General features: G+C 45.6%; 1 protein-coding gene across 2 annotated transcripts in view; it reads right to left on the reverse strand.

Annotated features, from left to right (window-relative positions):
* Positions 1 to 18,371, reverse strand: part of ADAM33 (ADAM metallopeptidase domain 33) — a 117,821-nt gene that overhangs the window by 37,005 nt on the left and 62,445 nt on the right. For both annotated transcript variants that reach the window (XM_085642699.1, XM_085642700.1), the window contains 2 exons: positions 13,680 to 13,758; positions 269 to 345 (listed from right to left, as the gene is read on the reverse strand). In XM_085642699.1, coding sequence (XP_085498825.1) covers positions 269 to 345; positions 13,680 to 13,758 — 156 coding nt within the window. The remainder of the gene's footprint in view (positions 1 to 268; positions 346 to 13,679; positions 13,759 to 18,371) is intronic.

The raw sequence follows: 18,371 nt of genomic DNA on the forward strand, positions 1-18,371 counted from the left end.
TGTGAAAATCCTCCAATTTCAGCAGGAACTTATAATATAAAGAGCTGAATTTCCTTCCCCATGCTGCCTATAGGTTTCTGAAATTTCAGCATATATTTTTATCTATGACGAAATTTTCTCTAAAATTTGGAGGATTATTAGTGACCACCAAACAGAAAACGTAGTCACTAGATTTTTACACGTGTGTAGTATTTCCCTCTAAACATGGGGGGAGGGGAGAGAAGAGGAGTGTGGATGTGTATTTTTTACACACATTCAAAATTTTTACCTCAGGCCATGGCAAGTGCAGGCAGAAACATAGGAATCCGCGAGCCCTTCCACAGAGCCAGTGTAGCAGCAATGATCCTAAAAAGAGAAGACACGAGTAAGACAAGCAAAAAACACAAACGGGACATGTGGATATTTTCGTCTTTAGTTACATCTGTTTTGTTAATCACACTTTATAAATGGGTAAGGCACTATTTCTCAAAGACACAAGATATAGAACCTTAAGAGAATCTTGACACTGTGGGCCCGATTCACAAAGTCGTGGCGGGCCTTGCCAATGAGAAACTGCAACGCGGAGGCCCCGCTGCGCCACGACTGCTGGGTCTGCGTCACAATTGAGGGCTCTCCGCCACGAGTGAGGGCTCTCCGCCACGAGTGAGGGCTCTCCGCCACGAGTGAGGGGTCCCCGCCACGAGTGAGGGGTCCACGCCACGAGTGAGGGGTCCCCGCCACGAGTGAGGGGTCCCCGCCACGAGTGAGGGGTCCCCGCCACGAATAAGGGGTCCCCGCCACGAGTGAGGGGGTCCCCGCCACGCGTGAGGAGTCCCCGCCACGCGTGAGGAGTCCCCGCCACGAGTGAGGAATCCCCGTCATGCATGTGGGGCCTCCACCACGAGTGCGGATGTCCTGTGTGAATCGGACCCTCAGTGTTCAGCGGAAAAAATCATCTCATTCACCCAGCAGAACTAGCAGAAATATGCACAGCTGTGGAGTACTCTAGCACCTGTGCCTCATGGACCCACAACTCCGGAATGCAAACAACCTCCGCGCCTCAGCCACAGATGAGTGCAGAGAACAGCCAGGCAGCTGTGGTGGTCTCTCGAAGCTCAGTAGACACTGCTGACACTATCCAGCCATGCCAGCCGAACACTCAAAACAGGACACCTTTCCTCTCCACTTGTTGTTGATGTGCATTTTATGCTGGTTAGGCTCTGCTTACTGATAATTGTAGGCATCTGTTATGTAATGTTAGCTAAAAGTCCAGAACTGGCAGGAGGTGATCCTCAGAAAATATAACTGCAAAGCGGCCACAAGTCTGATGGGATATTAGTTATTCAGTTGAGTCATTGGATAACCCATGTGCAGAACATTGCCGCCAAGAAGATACCTACGTGTTGGCTTTGAGTGTTTAGGTCTGACTTGACTATGCAAATATTACTTTACGTTATGAGATCTACAGAAAAAGAGCGTAAAGAAGCGCTGCTGAGAAAGGAGCTTAGGCTCCACCCCCAGGTTCATTTTCTTCTCTACAAGCTTTTGATTGGGCAGGCAAAGTGTGCAGCCCTACAAATATAGTGCTTGTGTTGCACTTTGTGCCTTGCGGGCAACATTATGCTCTATACAGTAGGCTTGAGTTGACTATCATAACACTCCGATGATTAAGGCCGATCTGTTAATTATTAAGTGTAAGGATAAGTGCCAGACTGCATTGTGTGATGTTCATGAATACCTGAACTCACCAGTGACTGAAGAGGCACTTTAAGTTATAAGCCAGAACAATTAGCACTGCCAATGCTTGTCCAATAATAGATCTGCCATTACAAAAATGGGGTTACCCAATCATGGTCAAGGACCTGGGTTCAGTGTGATACAGAATACAATGGTCCTGGACCTCTATTTACAAATTAGTATAAATCAAAAATCACAGTAATAAGTAAAAATCGATTGAGAAGCCTGAATGAGTAAGCTTGCTGAAGTAGATACTTCACAGTGATTACTTTGAAGGGGAAGAAAAGTGCAACAACCATAATGCTTTTTCATACACCCGGCATTTATTAATTTATATCACTGGGTGAACAGTTAAATATTCACTGTATTTGAGGCGAGAGAGGGAAAATGAAGGTTGCTCCACTGGGAACGTGCAAAGAAAAAGGGGTGAGGGGTGCTCCGGTGTATATAGGAAGTGAAATTAGAATCACAGAAAAATGCGGGAAAGAGTATTAAAACCATTTACTCCTGGACTGGTTATACATCCCAGTCTTCTGAAAGACCTGGTCACATCAAATAGTAGTCAACACTTTTTTGTACAGTTCATAAACACAAAAAAAGTTTGAATCGAATGGCACGTCTAAAGGTAGAGCTGATGATCCAGGCCACTTAAGGGGAGGGGCGTCAACGTTTCGACCCTACTTGGTGCTATGAGGGAAATTCATGGCCTCAGCCTTGCGGGTCTTCTTCAGGACTAGGTGAGCAACCTGGATCGGTGTGATGGTTGAGTCCTACACCTGTAGGGGAGAGGGGACCGGGGTCAGAAAGTTGCACTAATGGGATAATCATGTCTGATTGAATGCGTAACCACGCTTACCAACAATGTATGTGCGGGACGCGCGGTCATCATGTGGAATGAATCAACAAGTGGGCATGTCCTTCCAAGGTAGGTATTAATTCCACCGTGCTGTGAAGGAGGAGTAGATTATTAGTGGTAGGTTCTCCAAAGATAATAGTTGGGCTAATGAACATGGACAAGAGACCAGCTATAGCAAGATTCAAATTATCTGATGGTGGTAATAAGACATCCAAAACCATGTGGGATTAACTCGATTATTTCCTTTTTACAGCTTGAAAAAGCGACTCCGTCCGTGAGTCACAATAGGGCAGAGCCAGGGCAGTTAATGCTAAAGAGAAATTCAAAGAAAGGGGGATTTAGGGCTGGGAATAGAGATTAAAAAGGACTCGTCTGTGAGGGGCCAAAGGGAGTCCCTGATTGAGAATTACCTTTTGTGGAGTGCGTGCTCGGCAACCGTCCTCCGCTCGTGTCGGTTGGAGACTGAACCGATGCACCGCGAGGACGTTCTATAAGAAGTCCCGCTTGCGTGTGTTCCACGTTAGGTACGGGTTGTGCGCGTACCGGAGAAGAAAGACTATTGGCAGCTTGTTGCCCAGAGTTAAGAAGGAAGATCCATAATCATGAGGATAGCATGGGTATACAGTTAATTTCGTATCAGAATTCACAAGAAACTCCTTTTGGAAAGCGAACATTTGTTTTAGTGTGATGAGATAGATAACAAAAGATTCCTACTCGAGCATCCACATTTACATATAACACAGGCACATGTCAATACATAAATGTGCCAAAGCATTAAGCAACATCGTTATCATAAATAGTAAAACGAAAAACGTGTTATTGAGAAATGTCAGGAAGACGACAAAGCATCGGACATCAGATATTATGTAAGTAACTGCAAGATTAGAATGCCTGTGATTGTAAAGATACATATTCCACTCAATACACGATGCGCCAGGTTAGCCAATAAAGAGGTGCCTAAGTCACATTGTGATCTTAAATTTAAAAGGGGAACACTTCATTGTCATAATATCAAAACATGAAAAAGTGTTATTTAAAACTTAGTGGGACATCCGTCATTACAGATTTAAATGCTGAAAATAGTAGTTGCCTGTGTGTTAAAGGGGGGGGCGCCTACCCCACAACGACTTGGAGGCCCCAGCCTGGTCAATGTTGTGGTGCGTAAGTAACAACGTTATCTTAAAGTTAAACAAGGGCACATGATGATCAATTTACAAGGGATAGCCCCGATGAAACATAAATGGTTATACATGTAAATAAAGAAAGCTTAGAAAATTCCTGTGTTCTTAAATTGGGCGTACGGCGCCAATAATTTCGAAGATGAGTAACAACCATCTGTGTGTGTTCTGTCACGGAAAGGGAGGCAATAAAACCTGAGAAAACCGTGGGTCACGTATGTCATATGTGACCGGTAATCCTAGGGCTAGAGTATTGCAAATGTTTAACCATTATTCAATACCGACACCTGTCTGCTTATCTCCTCATACTTGTTGAGGCCCCGTGATATGGTGTTGAGTGAATGTATCCACCTGCATTCCCGTGTATTGAGTATGTTGCTGAAGTTGCCCCCTCTCGGGTTAGGTTTGGCCTTCTCTAGGACCCACCATTTGGGACTGTCTGGGCTATGTCCGAAAGTTGTAAAATGGTCCACTAGAGGGGCACCCTGAACTTTACATCTTATACGGCTGCAGTGTTGTAGAATGCGACATTCGATTTTTTGGGTGGTCTGGCCGACGTACAGAAAACCACATGGGCAGATGATGGCATAAATGACCCCTGTCGTGTTGCAGTTACTAAGGTCCTGTAGTGTGTAAGTTTGGTCATTGTGGGTAAACTGAGTGCCTTCCTGGGTTAGAGGGCAAGCCTTACAATGGCCACATCTGTGATGACCCTTAATGGGTGGAATACCCTTTGACGAGGGGTGCACTGAGTGGGTAAGAGTGATTTTACAACATAGTCCCTCACATTCTTGCCTTTCTTAAATGCATGCAGGGGTGGTGGCATGTTCCCTAGTTCGTCTGAGATCAGATGCCAATGTTTGTTGATAATTTTCTTTATATCATTACTTTTTGTAGAAAAGGTAGTGGCACACACTATACGTTCCTCATTTACTTTGTCCTTCTGTCTGGGCACAAGGAGGAACTCCCTGTGATTATGCCATGCACGTTTACGTGCTATCTTGAGGAGTCTGATCGGATATCCCCTCTCTATCAATCTGGACATGAGGCCCGTAGATTCCTCAAAGAAATCTTCTTTTTTGGAACAGTTCCGTCGCAACCTCAAATATTGCCCAAAGGGGAGATTGTACCTGAGGTTGCGTGGATGGTGGCTAGAGTAGCGTAATAATGTGTTCCGTTCGCTGCTCTTTCTGTACAAACTGGTGTGTAATGAGTCAGATTCTGCTTTAATCGGGATGTCCAAAAAATGTATGGAGCACCTGTCAAACTCAAGGGTGAACTGTATATCATTCGAACATGTGTTGAGCCAGTTATGGAATGATTTTAATTGGTCCTCACTACCCTTCCAGATGATGAGCACGTCATCTATGTAACGCCGCCATAGTTCTATGCAGTCGTTGTACGGGTTTTGTTCATTGAGTACATATTGTTGTTCATAGTCATCCATATAGATGATTGCCAGATTTGGGGCAAAACTGGCCCCCATAGCCACACCTTTAGTTTGTAAATAGTATTGGCCTTGAAAGAAAAAATAGTTCTTGATCATGGCGATACTCAAGAGATCTACAATAAAGTCTGTGGGGACCCTATGTGGCGCTGGTCGTCTATTGAGGGCTGCTTCAATGCTGATTAAAGCGGCAGATTGTGGAATGTTGGTGTATAGTGACGTAATGTCCATGGTAGCCATCAAAGTGGTAGTATGTTCATGTGGACGTTCGTCCACCATTTGGATGGTTTGCATGGTGTCTCTAAGGTATGTCTCAGTTTTCTCAGCGATAGGTTTCAGGAACACATCAATATATTTGCATAACGGTTCCAAGAGACTGAACCACATCCGGAGATGATCGGTCTACCTGGTGGTTCGTGCATGCGCTTGTGTATCTTAGGGAGGGTGTAGATGGTGGACATCCTAGGGTGTTTATTGTTGAGGTAATCATATTCCTGTTTACTAAGAAGTCCCTCATTTAGTGCCTTTAATGTCAAGTTCGCTATCATGTCACTGATCTCTCCAGTGGGATCTCCCCTAAGTCTCTCATAGTTTCCTTGAACTCCCAGTTGTGATAGGATTTCCTTCTTGTAATCCTCAGAGTTCTGGACCACTATTGCACCGCCTTTGTCGGCGGGTTTGAGGACTATGTTGCTGTTGTTCTTTAGGGATTCTGAAGCTTCACGTTCTAATCTGCTAATGTTGTATTTGACATACTGCCGGTTTGCGAGTGTTTTGGTAATGTCCCGCAAGACCACCTGTTCATAGGCCAGGATTTTATGTGGCATGGTGTGTGTGGGAGGGTTAAATTTAGAGGGCGGTCTCAGACCACTACCTGAAAAAATGGGATTAGGAGGTATCATTTGGAAATAGTGTCTCAACCTTATTTTCCGAAAAAACTGGTGGAGTTCCACCTTCAAGTTGAAACTATTTGGCATCGATGTTGGGACAAAAGATAGGCCCTTTTCAAAAATGTCTTGCTCATTGGGTTTCAAAATGTAGTTGGATAGAGTGACCACAGGGTTCACAGGTGTATGTACTACCATCTGTAGTGTTGTCGCCGTGTCTGTATTTCCCCGTGGGATTCCTGCTGGAAGTGTATTTGACGTTTGGACCTCCCTCTGCCCTGATTCCACATTGGTTGCCTCGCCCCCCTGGGTCTGCCCCAGGGGTGACCCCGCCCTCTGTACCCCACCATTGACCTTCTCCTAAAAAAGGTTGTTGGTCAGTGAAAGTACGACTTTGTTCAGGTGTGTCGGTGCTGGTGCTGGGGTCTGGGCGCTCGGTATCACTGTCAGAGCTACTCCCAATTGAGGAGCCCGAAAAAGTCATGTATCTTCTGAAACCACTTCTACCTCTACTTGAGAAAGTCCCTTGTTGTTCCCTTACATAGTACCCTTCCTGCAAGTATGGGTAAGTGATTTTTTTATCGTAAGATCTTATGTCTCTGGCTACTTTATCTAGTTTAGTAGCCTGTGTGTAGAGGTCAAAATCGCGGATAGTCCTCTCCAGTCTTTCTAAAGCTTCCTTAGCATTGCTAAGTGCTTTATCATCAATAATTTCTTTTTTTTAATCTGATATTTCTTTTATCAAGCGTTGTACCTCTTCAACAGCCTGGAACAGTTGTTAGAGACGAAGCTGAAGTTCTCTTTAAACTTGGGGTTGTCTAGAAAAATGGCAGGTTCATTTCTGACTTGTAATCCAACCGGGATTACATTGGATTCTAAATATTTAGCCAAGGTGTGTCCGTGTATTCTTGTCCTGATTAGCTTTTCCTCTAAACGTTCTAATTTAGATATTTTTTTCACTGACTGCCCTGAGCCCTAAAACCGACTACCGGGACCACCCCCCCCCCCCAACACCCCGAGCCCTACACTCAACCCTACCCCAACCCTAAACCCTAGTACCGAGACCCGCCATAGCCCCCCCAGGCCCCAAACCCTAACACCGACTGCTTCCCAGCCCTGAACCCTAAGACCGAGATACCCCGCAGCCCCCCCTGGCCCCAAACCCTATTACCGACCCCTCCCCAGCCCTGAGCCCTAAGCCAGAGACCCCCCTCAGCCCCCCCCCCCAGGCCCAAAAACCTACTACCGACCCCTCCTGAGCCCTAAGCCCGAGACCCCCCTCCCGCAGCCCCCCAAAGGCCCAAAACCCTAACACTGACCCCTCCCCAGCCCTGAGCTCTAAGACCGCGACCCCCCCCCCCGGAACCCCACAGGCTCAAAACCCTAACACCCACCCCTTCCCAACCCTGAGCCCTAAGACCGAGACATCCCGCAGCCCCCCCATGCCTCAGATCAGACTCCTCAAGAAAGCACGTAAACGTGCATGACATAATCACAGGGAGTTCCTCTTTGTACCCAGACAGAAGGACAAAGTAAATGAGGAACGTATAGTGTGTGCCACTACCATTTCTACAAAAAGTAATGATATAAAGAAAATTATCAACAAACATTGGCATCTGATCTCTGACGAACTAGGGAACATGCCACCACCCCTACACGCATTTAAGAAAGGCAAGAATTTGAGGGACTATGTCGTAAAATCCCTTACCCACTCAGTGCACCCCTCGTCAAACAACTTTATGGGGTATTCCACCCACTAAGGGTCATCACAGATGTGGCCATTGTAAGGCTTGCCCTCTAACCCAGGAAGGCACTCAGTTTACCCACAATGACCAAACTTACACACTACAGGACCTTAGTAACTGCAACACGGCAGGGGTCATTTATGCCATCATCTGCCCATGTGGTTTTCTGTACGTCGGCCAGACCACCCAAAAAAATCAAATGTCGCATTCTACAACACTGCAGCCGTATAAGATGTAAAGTTCAGGGTGCCCCTCTAGTGGACCATTTTACAACTTTCGGACATAGCCCAGACAGTCTCAAATGGTGGGTCCTAGAGAAGGCCAAACCTAACCTGAGAGGTGGCAACTTCAGCAACATACTCAATATACGGGAATGCAGGCAGATACATTCACTCGACACCATATCACGGGGCCTCAACGAGTATGAGGAGATAAGCAGACAGGTGTCGGTATTGAATAATGGTTAAACATTTGCAATACTCTAGCCCTAGGATTACCGGTCACATATGACATACGTGACCCACGGTTTTCTCAGGTTTTATTGCCTCCTTTCCGTGACAGAACACACACAGATGGTTGTTACTCGTCTTCGACCTTATTGACGCCGTACGCCCAATTTAAGAACACAGGAATTTTCTAACCTTTCTTTATTTACATGTATACCCATTTATGTTTCATCGGGGCTATCGCTTGTAAATTGATCATCATGTGCCCTTGTTTAACTTTAAGATAACGTTGTTCCTTACGCACCACAACATTGACCAGGCTGGGGCCTCCAAGTCATTGTGGGGTAGGCGCCCCCCCCTTTAACACACAGGCAACTACTATTTTCAGCATTTAAATCTGTAATGACGGATGTCCCACTAAGTTTTAAATAACACTTTTTCATGTTTTGATATTATGACAATGATGTGTTCCCCTTTTAAATTTAAGATCACAATGTGACTTAGGCACCTCTTTATTGGCTAACCTGGCGCATCATGTATTGTGTGGGATATGTATCTTTACAATCACAGGCATTCTAATTTTGCAGTTACTTACATAATATATGATGTCCGATGCTTTGTCGTCTTCCTGACATTTCTCAAGAACACGTTTTTCGTTTTACTATTTATGATAACGATGTTACTTAATGCTTTGGCACATTTATGTATTGACATGTGCCTGTATTATATGTAAATGTGGATGCTCGAGTAGGAATCTTTTGTTCTCTACCTCGTCACACTAAAACAAATGTTCGATTTCCAAAAGGAGTTTCTTGTGAATTCTGATACGAAATTAACTGTATACCCATGCTATCCTCACGATTATGGATCTTCCTTCTTAACTCTGGGCAATGAGCTGCCAATAGACTTTCTTCTCCGGTACGCGCACAACGCGTACCTAACGTGGAACACACGCAAGCGGGACTTCTTATAGAACGTCCTCGTGGTGCATCGGTTCAGTCTCCAACCGACACGAGCGGAGGACGGTTGCCGAGCACACACTCCACAAAAGGTAATTCTCAATCAGGGACTCCCTTTGGCCCCTCACAGACGAGTCCTTTTTAATCTCAATTCCCAGCCCTAAATCCCCTTTCTTTTAATTTCTCTTTAGCATTCACTGCCCAGGCTCTTCCCTATTGTGACTCACGGACGGAGTCGCTTTTTCAAGCTGTAAAAAGGAAATAATCGAGTTAATCCCACATGGTTTTGGATGTCTTATTACCGCCATCAGGTAATTTGAATCTTGCTATAGCTGGTCTCTTGTCCATGTTCATTAGCGCAACTATTATCTGTGGAGAACCTACCACTAATAATCTACTCCTCCTTCACAGCACGGTGGAATTAATACCTACCTTGGAAGGACATGCCCACTAGTTGATTCATTCCACATGATGACCGCGCGTCCCGCACATACTTTGTTGGTAAGCGTGGTTACGCATTCAATCAGACATGATTATCTCATTAGTGCAACTTTCTGACCCCGGTCCTCTCTCCCCTACAGGTGTAGGACTCAACCATCACACCTATCTAGGTTGCTCACCTAGTCCTGAAGAAGACCCGCAAGGCTGAGGCCACGAATTTCCCTCATAGCCCCAAGTCGGGTCGAAACATCGACGCCCCCCCCCCTTAAGTGGCCTGGATCATCAGCTCTACCTTTAGACGTGCCATTCGATTCAAACATTTTCTGTGTTTATGAACTGTACAAAAAAGTGTTGACTACTATTTGATGTGCAAACCACAAAAAGGAGCTGGAAGGGCAGCGAACAGGTCGTCCCCCACTCAGAAGTCTGTGTACAATAAAGGACCTGTTCACACAGTGAGCATTTAGTTCATATATCCATTGCAGTTGTCATCTAATTTAGACAGACTGTAGAGCAAGTGATAATGTCATCTATGCTGCTTATAGGTATGGCTCACTAATCAAAGAAAAGACAAAGGTTATTCAAACGAGATAAGAAAAAGGCTGTCTTTTTATCCAACAATAATATCTACAGACACCCACATGGGGTAGAAAGTGTAAGAAAGGAGTGGTGGCGCCTCACGGTAGCAACACCACAGAGGATAAAGCAGGAAGGTACTCGCCTGCTACCTCAAGATCTCATCATCAGCTGCCACCACTCCGCAGGAAGAAAATGTACTATTTGATGTGACCAGGTCTTTCAGAAGACTGGGATGTATAACCAGTCCAGGAGTAAATGGTTTTAATACTCTTTCCTGCATTTTTCTGTGATTCTAATTTCACTTCCTATATACAACGGAGCACCCCTCACCCCTTTTTCTTTGCACGATCCCACTGGAGAAATCTTCATTTTCCCTCTCTCGCCTCAAATACAGTGAATATTTAACTGTTCACCCAGTGATATAAATTAATAAATGCCGGGTGTATGAAAAAGCATTATGGTTGTTGCACTTTTCTTCCCCTTCAAAGTAATCACTGTGAAGTATTGACTTCAGCAAGCTTACTCATTCAGGCTTCTCAATCGATTTTTACTTATTACTGTGATTTTTGATTTATACTAATTTGTAAATAGAGGTCCAGGTCCATTGTATTCTGTATCACAATAATAGATCTGGGCAGGGTTTTGTATTTGAAAATCTTTGTATAGCCACCGGTAGGGACCGCAGCATCTTCAGCTATGTCAACACCGTGTCGATGACACCATCCCCGCTCGAATGTATGTACTTGTTACATATGTGTATGTTTTCATGTCCCATACATCAATTTTTTTCTGGGCCCCACAGACAATTACCAAGAAGGAAGGAAACAGTGTTCATTGAAAATCTTTTTCCAAGTAAACCAAAAAGGAATAAAAGGATATTTTAAATGTCGTCACTTTCTTAACCCTGTACATAGCAGTCATTATATTGCATGGGGATAGTTGGTGGTCTCAATCAAGGATTGCAGATTCACAAACTTGCTTACCTGGGTCCTACTATCTATTTTAGCCCAAGCACAGACCATCCTAGTGGCACGTGAACCCAGCAAAACCAATTTCTCATCTGGTTGTAAGGCCCTGCATTTGGCAACAAAAATATTGTTCCAGTCTCGGACTGGTGTAGCTGTCATTCCTTTGAACCTGCGACCTATAGCAACAAACATTTTTTGCTGGCTGCATAATAGTTGTCATATTGTATTGACTTGTTTTTTTATTTTCATTTTCCCAAACACTTTCTTTTATAATTATCTCACAAACAAACTTTTTTTAGGTCTCGCCTGGCGAACGCAGCGCGAAGCGCTGCTGTCGCCAGCGAGATCTATTGTTGCTGACTTGCCTCGGAAGTGGGACAGGAGATGGGCATGCGCAGGATTTGGCGGATTTGAGTTGGTGCACGCGCACGTACAGCCACGCGGTGTGCACATCTCCTGTCCCCCTTCCGTCCACGCAAGCCAGCTGCATGCAGTAACTGCGCCAACAAACACAACCAGCCGCCCCCAGCCAGTGCACGCGTACTCGATCACTGAGCAACAAACACACGCACCAGCCCCCATGGTACAACTGAGCCCCACTCACCGGGCTCTTTTGTGGCTGCTACAGGCTCCGTCTCAGGACTCCCCTGGTCTAATCTCCTCCGCCTCACATGACCTGGAACACGCGGGGCTTCCCTCACTCATGGGAGCCCCGCACTTGCATCGGCGGCCTTTGCCGCCACTTCTGACCCAGGGCTTCTCATTACTTCTGCCGCCACCGCGGGGCTCTCCCTCAGGCATGGGAGCCCCGCGTCACCACTTCTCCTCTCCGCCAGCCACTCCGTGGGCGCATGACGCTGCCTGACTTCCGGTTTTTGTGCCGAATCGGGCCGGCGGCGGTGATACCTTCACTCCAGATTCAGCCAGCAGGGTCGGAGCACTGGCGCAGAGAAAGCCCCGTGACAGACTGTAGCATACAACTTGCTTTCCGCAGCCCCGCAGGCCTTTGACAGGCATCAATCAGCCTGCCAGACAATCTGCTGGTTCTCCCAGAGGGCCTGCACGCGCCACTGACTGGCACAGCGTGAGCAAACTTTGTGATCGGTTCACATACATATATTAATGGGACATGGGCCCGGAAAAAAAAAAGATTTGCTATGCCAATAGCTCAAACTTTTTTCACAAGTCATGATTTTTGATTTCACATGGACAGCGGCGCATGATCGCCTAAATGTCCATGCTTGCCTCATTGTGTTCACTATGAATGTGATGCTGTGCGGGCTGTGATACTGACCTTCAGGCACCGAGGTCACCAGAGCCACAACTGACTAACCTATCCACCACTTTAATTAGTTTCAGATTTCACTATACTAATTGAACACTAATCCTTTATGGGTCCCGGAGTCGCGTGTAACTCGCCAAAAAAGCGCTTCAACGCCTTGTCAGGGGTAGTAAGCGCAATATAAATGCAATTACAATTACAGCCGGTTACAGAGGTGGACGCTATGTTCAATCAGTTCAGCAGAAGGTCGAGTGAAGGGGCTTACGTCTTCACTTTGTAGTTTGTATGTATGCGGTCAGGAACCCCTAGAAAGAACCGCCGCGCTGTGGAAGCAATGGAACGGAAGGGAACGATCCCCGAGTGGGTAAAAAGAGCAGAAGAGAATTGTTTCATGTGGCACCTACAAGTAAGTGCATGTGGCCGCCGCACAATATTGTGATGACGTTTCAGCACATTAGCAGCTGCTTTGCTCTAGTTTGCGCAGCTGCCCCAGCTGTTATGTACGACCTCTCAAGGTTTCATTCTTCAAATGTCACTGCTTGTTGCAGCTGAAATGTGGCATCCGTCACCACTGACCACCATTCTGCCACACGACAACCTGCAGCTTCCACCAGCAGTGTCCACCCGCTGTAGCCATCCTACAAGAGGGCTGGTGTCCTATGGACTGTGCAGCTGGGGCACGGTCACCTCGACTGCCTTCATGGAACAAGCAGCTTTGGGCCTGCTCGGACATCTCTACTCAAGAGAGCCAATACCCTTTGCCACATCCAGCAGTGATCTCACCACCGTACCATGTTCAAACTAGGAGCCAGACGTGACGGCATATTAAAAACAAGCATTTGCAATGCAACAGGTCTTGCATTTACGCGAGTTTCAGCTATTGGCATTGTAAATGACAAGGGTTTTTATTTCTATTTTGTTTTTTTAAACAAATAAAACGCATTGTTATTTACAATGCCAATAGCTTAAATTTGCTTAAATGCGAGACCTATTGCATTGCAAATGCTTGTTTTTTTCTCCTTTTGTTTTACAGATTTAGATGTTGATGGCTGGTTTATACTGCAACTCTAAAGATAAAACATTTAGATAGCAACACAATTTGAGTGAGTGTGTGTGTGTGTGTGGTACAGAAACCAGTAGTGCAGATTGCATATTCTTGTATGAGACACACCTACCTTATGATGACGTGGCTGGGTGATGAGTGTCCCATCTTCCAGATAATGCGATTCAGTGAAATCTCTGGTGAGCAGCTCCCTACAGACAGGTAGAAAGCACACCAGCATCCATGAGTAGCGAGGGTCCATTCATGACATGATACCCCTCTGCGTGCTTAGAGGAGACACAGGTTCAATACAAAAGGTGCATAGGAGGGGACATCACAGTCACTTCATTCTCCCACCTCTAAAGGGACTTCACAGGGAGTGACATCACCTGATCTGCATTGCTCGATTGGTTATCATATATCCTGCTTCTTTGGTCATTATATATCCATATTCACTAGAGGAAAACCCTTTGCTTAAAGTTTAGCTAAGATCAGGAGGGACGATTCGGCTGCAACAGGAAGGTCAAGGTAGTAACGTAACCTTAGCTTCTACTTAAATGTATAGAGACACTCTTGTTGGAAATCAAAACCAAACACATTGCTATTCCTTAGCTCTGATGGTCACAGCTCTATGCCTTTGTACCACACACCGGCTATGCCCCGGTGATAAAGAGTCTTGTAGCAGAGAGGATGGCTGAAGGCTTTGATCTGTTCTGAGCACTGGCTTGGCGAAGCTACAGGATACACTCTGTGGATACTGCAGGCGCAGGCCTTTGGTTCAGAACATGGCAGAGCCTGTTCTAGTGACAAGGGGGTGGGAGCAGTGGCCAACTGGAATGGGTGCAGGCATACCATGCAAGTACCTTCTACATGGACACAGGCCAAAGGCTAAACCTGTACCCAACACAGCTGCTCTGATCATTTAGGGGACATTCTCCAGTGCCAGATCTTTGGTAACTAAAAACATTTTGATTTTTAGGTCTGACAACTTTTTTTAAGGTTGCTCTAAGTATTACAAGCTAGCCAACCATTGCACAAATCTACCCATCAATGTCAGATCTTTTTACTGGCATTCTCCACCTCTCTGGGCTGTGCTCCGGCCCTCCCCGGTAAGAGTGTTTGCTGACGATGTCTTCCAATAGCCCTAAAGGCTCTGCAGTGCATTCTGATAAACGTGTTTGCAGTATGCGATACTCAAAATTGATTGCTGGAGCAACCGAAGTCCAAGCGGAGCTCAAAGTTTCACTCCATCAGCTTGGCCAATCAAAGACGTCTCCCTCTTCCCCACTTGAATCTGCATTGAGAAGCTGGGATGTATGTGTCTTTCTGCACTGAGAGGTTGGGATGTGTGTGTGTCTACATTGGGTCTTTAGTCTTGAAACAGCCTCGTTTTCCTGCTTGGTGGTACACCCACCACTTTCACAAACTGTTTAGAACTGGTCTGTTTCCAGGGCATTGAACATCTTTACGGATGACCTGTAGCAGCCCTTGGAGACTTAAGAAACCTTGCAGGCAGGCCTGCTTCAAATGGACCAGTGCTCACAGGTACCAAGAAGCAGTACCTCAGACTTCTTTCTGCTTTCGAATAATATTGTTACCTTGGCCAGGGGCAGACAGGCAGGCAGGACCTCTTGTGATGTTGTGGGTATCAAGTCTCTCAGAGCGTGGGCACCACTCAGAATTATTTGCTTTGTCTCAGGCTCCAGTGGGTTAGGAGGTCTAACGTCACAATGTGATTGACAGTGCAGGGTCTGATGTGTGTGATGCAGGGAAAGGGTATGCCGCCAGCCATGATTCTGTGTGTGGGGGAAATGTATGCCAAGATTAAGCATCCAGAGTCAAGACACTGGTGGAAGGGCAAATATTAAAAACAGGTCTTGAATGGATTGTGTGTGTGTGTGACTTTGTGTGGGTGTGTATACGTGTGTGTTTCTGCCCATATGACAGTGTATGTAGAGTGTGTATGAGAAAGAGTATTTGTGAGCGAGTGTGTGCTTTGCATACTTCTGGCGATGGTATATGTATGTACTTCTCTACAATTACACAAAACATAATGCAAGTGGGAGTCACAGACAGATACAGGGAAGAGAGATTCACAAACACCTCAACGAACAGAGATGAGGCCAGGAATAAGGCTCGAAGAGAAACAAGCATTGGCAAAGCCAATCACTCTCGCCTATGCAAGAGCTATTGGCTTCTGTTCAGCATGGCTAAAAGTTAGTGGAGTAGAGGAGACTGGTGTAGAGTGGTGAAGAGTGGAGTAGAGTGGCAAAGGGTGGAGTGTGGTGTTGTGGAGTGGAGGGCCAGAGAGTGGCGGGGCAGATAGAGAGTGAAGGCGAAAAGAGGCGGAGAGTGGAGGGGTGGAGAGGGTTGCGTAGTGGTAGTCAAGGCAGAGTAGAGAGGCCTTGGTTGGAGTAGAATCATAGAGTGGAGTGAATTAAAGTACAGTTGTAGAGTGGGCAGACTCGGAGTGGAGTCGAGTCGTAGAGTGGAGTGTAATAGAGTACAGTGAAGTAGAGTTGAGTGGCATAGTGTGTCTTGGAGTGTCAGAGTGGAGTAGAATAGCATAGAGAAAAGTGGCATTGAGAGGTGTGGAGAGTGGTGTAGTGTTGTGTCGTAAAAAGTGGAGTGTTGTGTCAGAGTGGAGTAGAGTGGAGAGTGTTGTGGAGTAGAGTGTTGCAGAGCAGAGTGTGGTAGAGTAGAGTGGCGTACTGTGGAGTATGCATGGTATGTTAGCACACTCCCATTACAGACAACACATTTATAATTTAAAAGAGCATTAATTTTGTACATACGGTTTTACTGATAAACCTATACAGCAGACAAACGATAGAGTGGAATGGCATCATCTAGTCTACTGATTTGTTTCCACCACACTTCAGAATTACAAAAACGTGTGCTTCATTTGTGCTTTCCTAATGCTGATATATTCTGACATATTTGCAAAGTTCATTTACAGACATTCAAATTTGTTGTGTTCTAGAAAAAAAACTTCTCTCCCAGTACCCAGCAAGACTGTCAGATAAATGGGCTCACTTTGAAGTCCAAAAAACAAAAAGAAAACAGTAAGCTCCCTCAGAAGGCACAGCCTAACACTTTACGGGTCTTTGAATGCACAGCATATGTGACAAGATTAAAAGCCTGTTTACAGAAAGAACTTGTGGAAGAATACAGTAAACAACCAATGCTTCACGGGAGGAACAAAGACATGCTGGACAGCCTAAAACAAATTAAGCCAGCAAATGAAAAGCCACAAAATGAGAATTACAAACACCAAAGCCAATGGTAAGCAATGGGGGGGAATCCATTCCCAGGGAAGCTTTCAGAGTGCCCATAAGAAAACTTTTTGCAACCTTCGATCTAAAAGAGAGGGGAAACAGTAGTGAATCAAAGAGAAATTGGCATGCGGCAAAATGGAATGGCGCAAAAGTCAGTCTGAGTGCTTCAAAGAGGAAAAGAAGCATTGCAATGAACAAAGATGAGGCAGGGGGAAAGCTCAGCAGCAGTAGGTAGAGGCTCTTAATTCATAAACGTAAATCAGACAGAGAAATACATAGAGGGAAAAATTAAGAGATACATCGATGTAGAGAAGGCAGACAGCAGTAGAGGCACACAGAAGGGGAACAGAAAGAAAGAGGTACAGACCTATCAAAAGTGCAGAAGACACACGGGCAGAAAGATACACAATGGAGACAGAAAGAGGAAGACAACACACAAAGTGAGGCAGAAAGAAATGGTGATAAACCATAGAACAGAGATGGCACAGACAAAGAGAGAAACAGTGCAGGGTGCGAGTGCATATCAGCAAGTGCATGTGTGCGAGTGCTTGTGTATGAGGGTTGCACCAATCCAATCGCCTACCTCTGATTAAAGAGCGGTCTGTACATAATGGGGGTAATTCTTAGCAGACTGTTGTAATCCATGGCATGAAGATTACCCCTGGTGGTGTTACTCATGGCATAATTGTATTAGCTCTTGGCAAAATGTGGGCATCAATGGCATGACGTCCAACCCTGGTCATGCTGGCATCATGTTATTAACTGCTGGCAAATTGTGGGCAGTAGAGGCATGACAATTACCAAAGGTAATGCTGGCCATAGCATATTGATGGCAAGTCTTGGCTTGGCATACTGTAAGCCTTCATAGTATGAAACTCCCTCTGATAAACTGCTATGCTGTGCAGTTTTGAGACCCAGAAAAAGGTCTTAGTTCCTGACCCATAGTGGACATCAATGGCATGATAATGCCCACGCTTGGTATACTGCTGACACTGGCATAATAGTGGTAACTCTTGACATACTGTGGGTATTTAAGACATAATAAGTTTGCTATATGGGAAGGGAAGGCAGAATCTACGAGTGACAGTAGTACACGTAAATACTTGAAAATGCCAAATTGATGTTTGAATGAAAATTACACAAAAACCGCAAGAAGAATTTGAGATTAACTTCCTATCGCAGATTTTCTATAATGTTTCTGGCCTTGCAGGGGTTTTGAAATCGCAGCTTTGGCCATTTGGGAACACGGTCTCCACCACTGGGATCAGAAGTGGTCTGCTGCTTTGATTTTATTAGATCTGTCTGTGGCTTTTGATACCACAGACCATGGTTTGTTTGTATTTAGGCCAACCACTACGAACAAAGAGAAAGGCTCCGGACTGGATTTGCTCATTTCTCAAGAGGTCCACCCAGCAGGAACACATGGGGCACTTGTCATGTTCTCCACGAGGATTGCTGTGTAGAATCCCCCAGGGATCTGTGCTTTCTACCTTGCCATTCGAAGCGTATGTGGTCCCCGGTGCCTTTATATTTTTGGCCCGTGGTCT

This window comes from Triturus cristatus, chromosome 2_2, assembly GCF_964204655.1.
Source record: "Triturus cristatus chromosome 2_2, aTriCri1.1, whole genome shotgun sequence".
Lineage (NCBI taxonomy): Eukaryota > Metazoa > Chordata > Amphibia > Caudata > Salamandridae > Triturus > Triturus cristatus.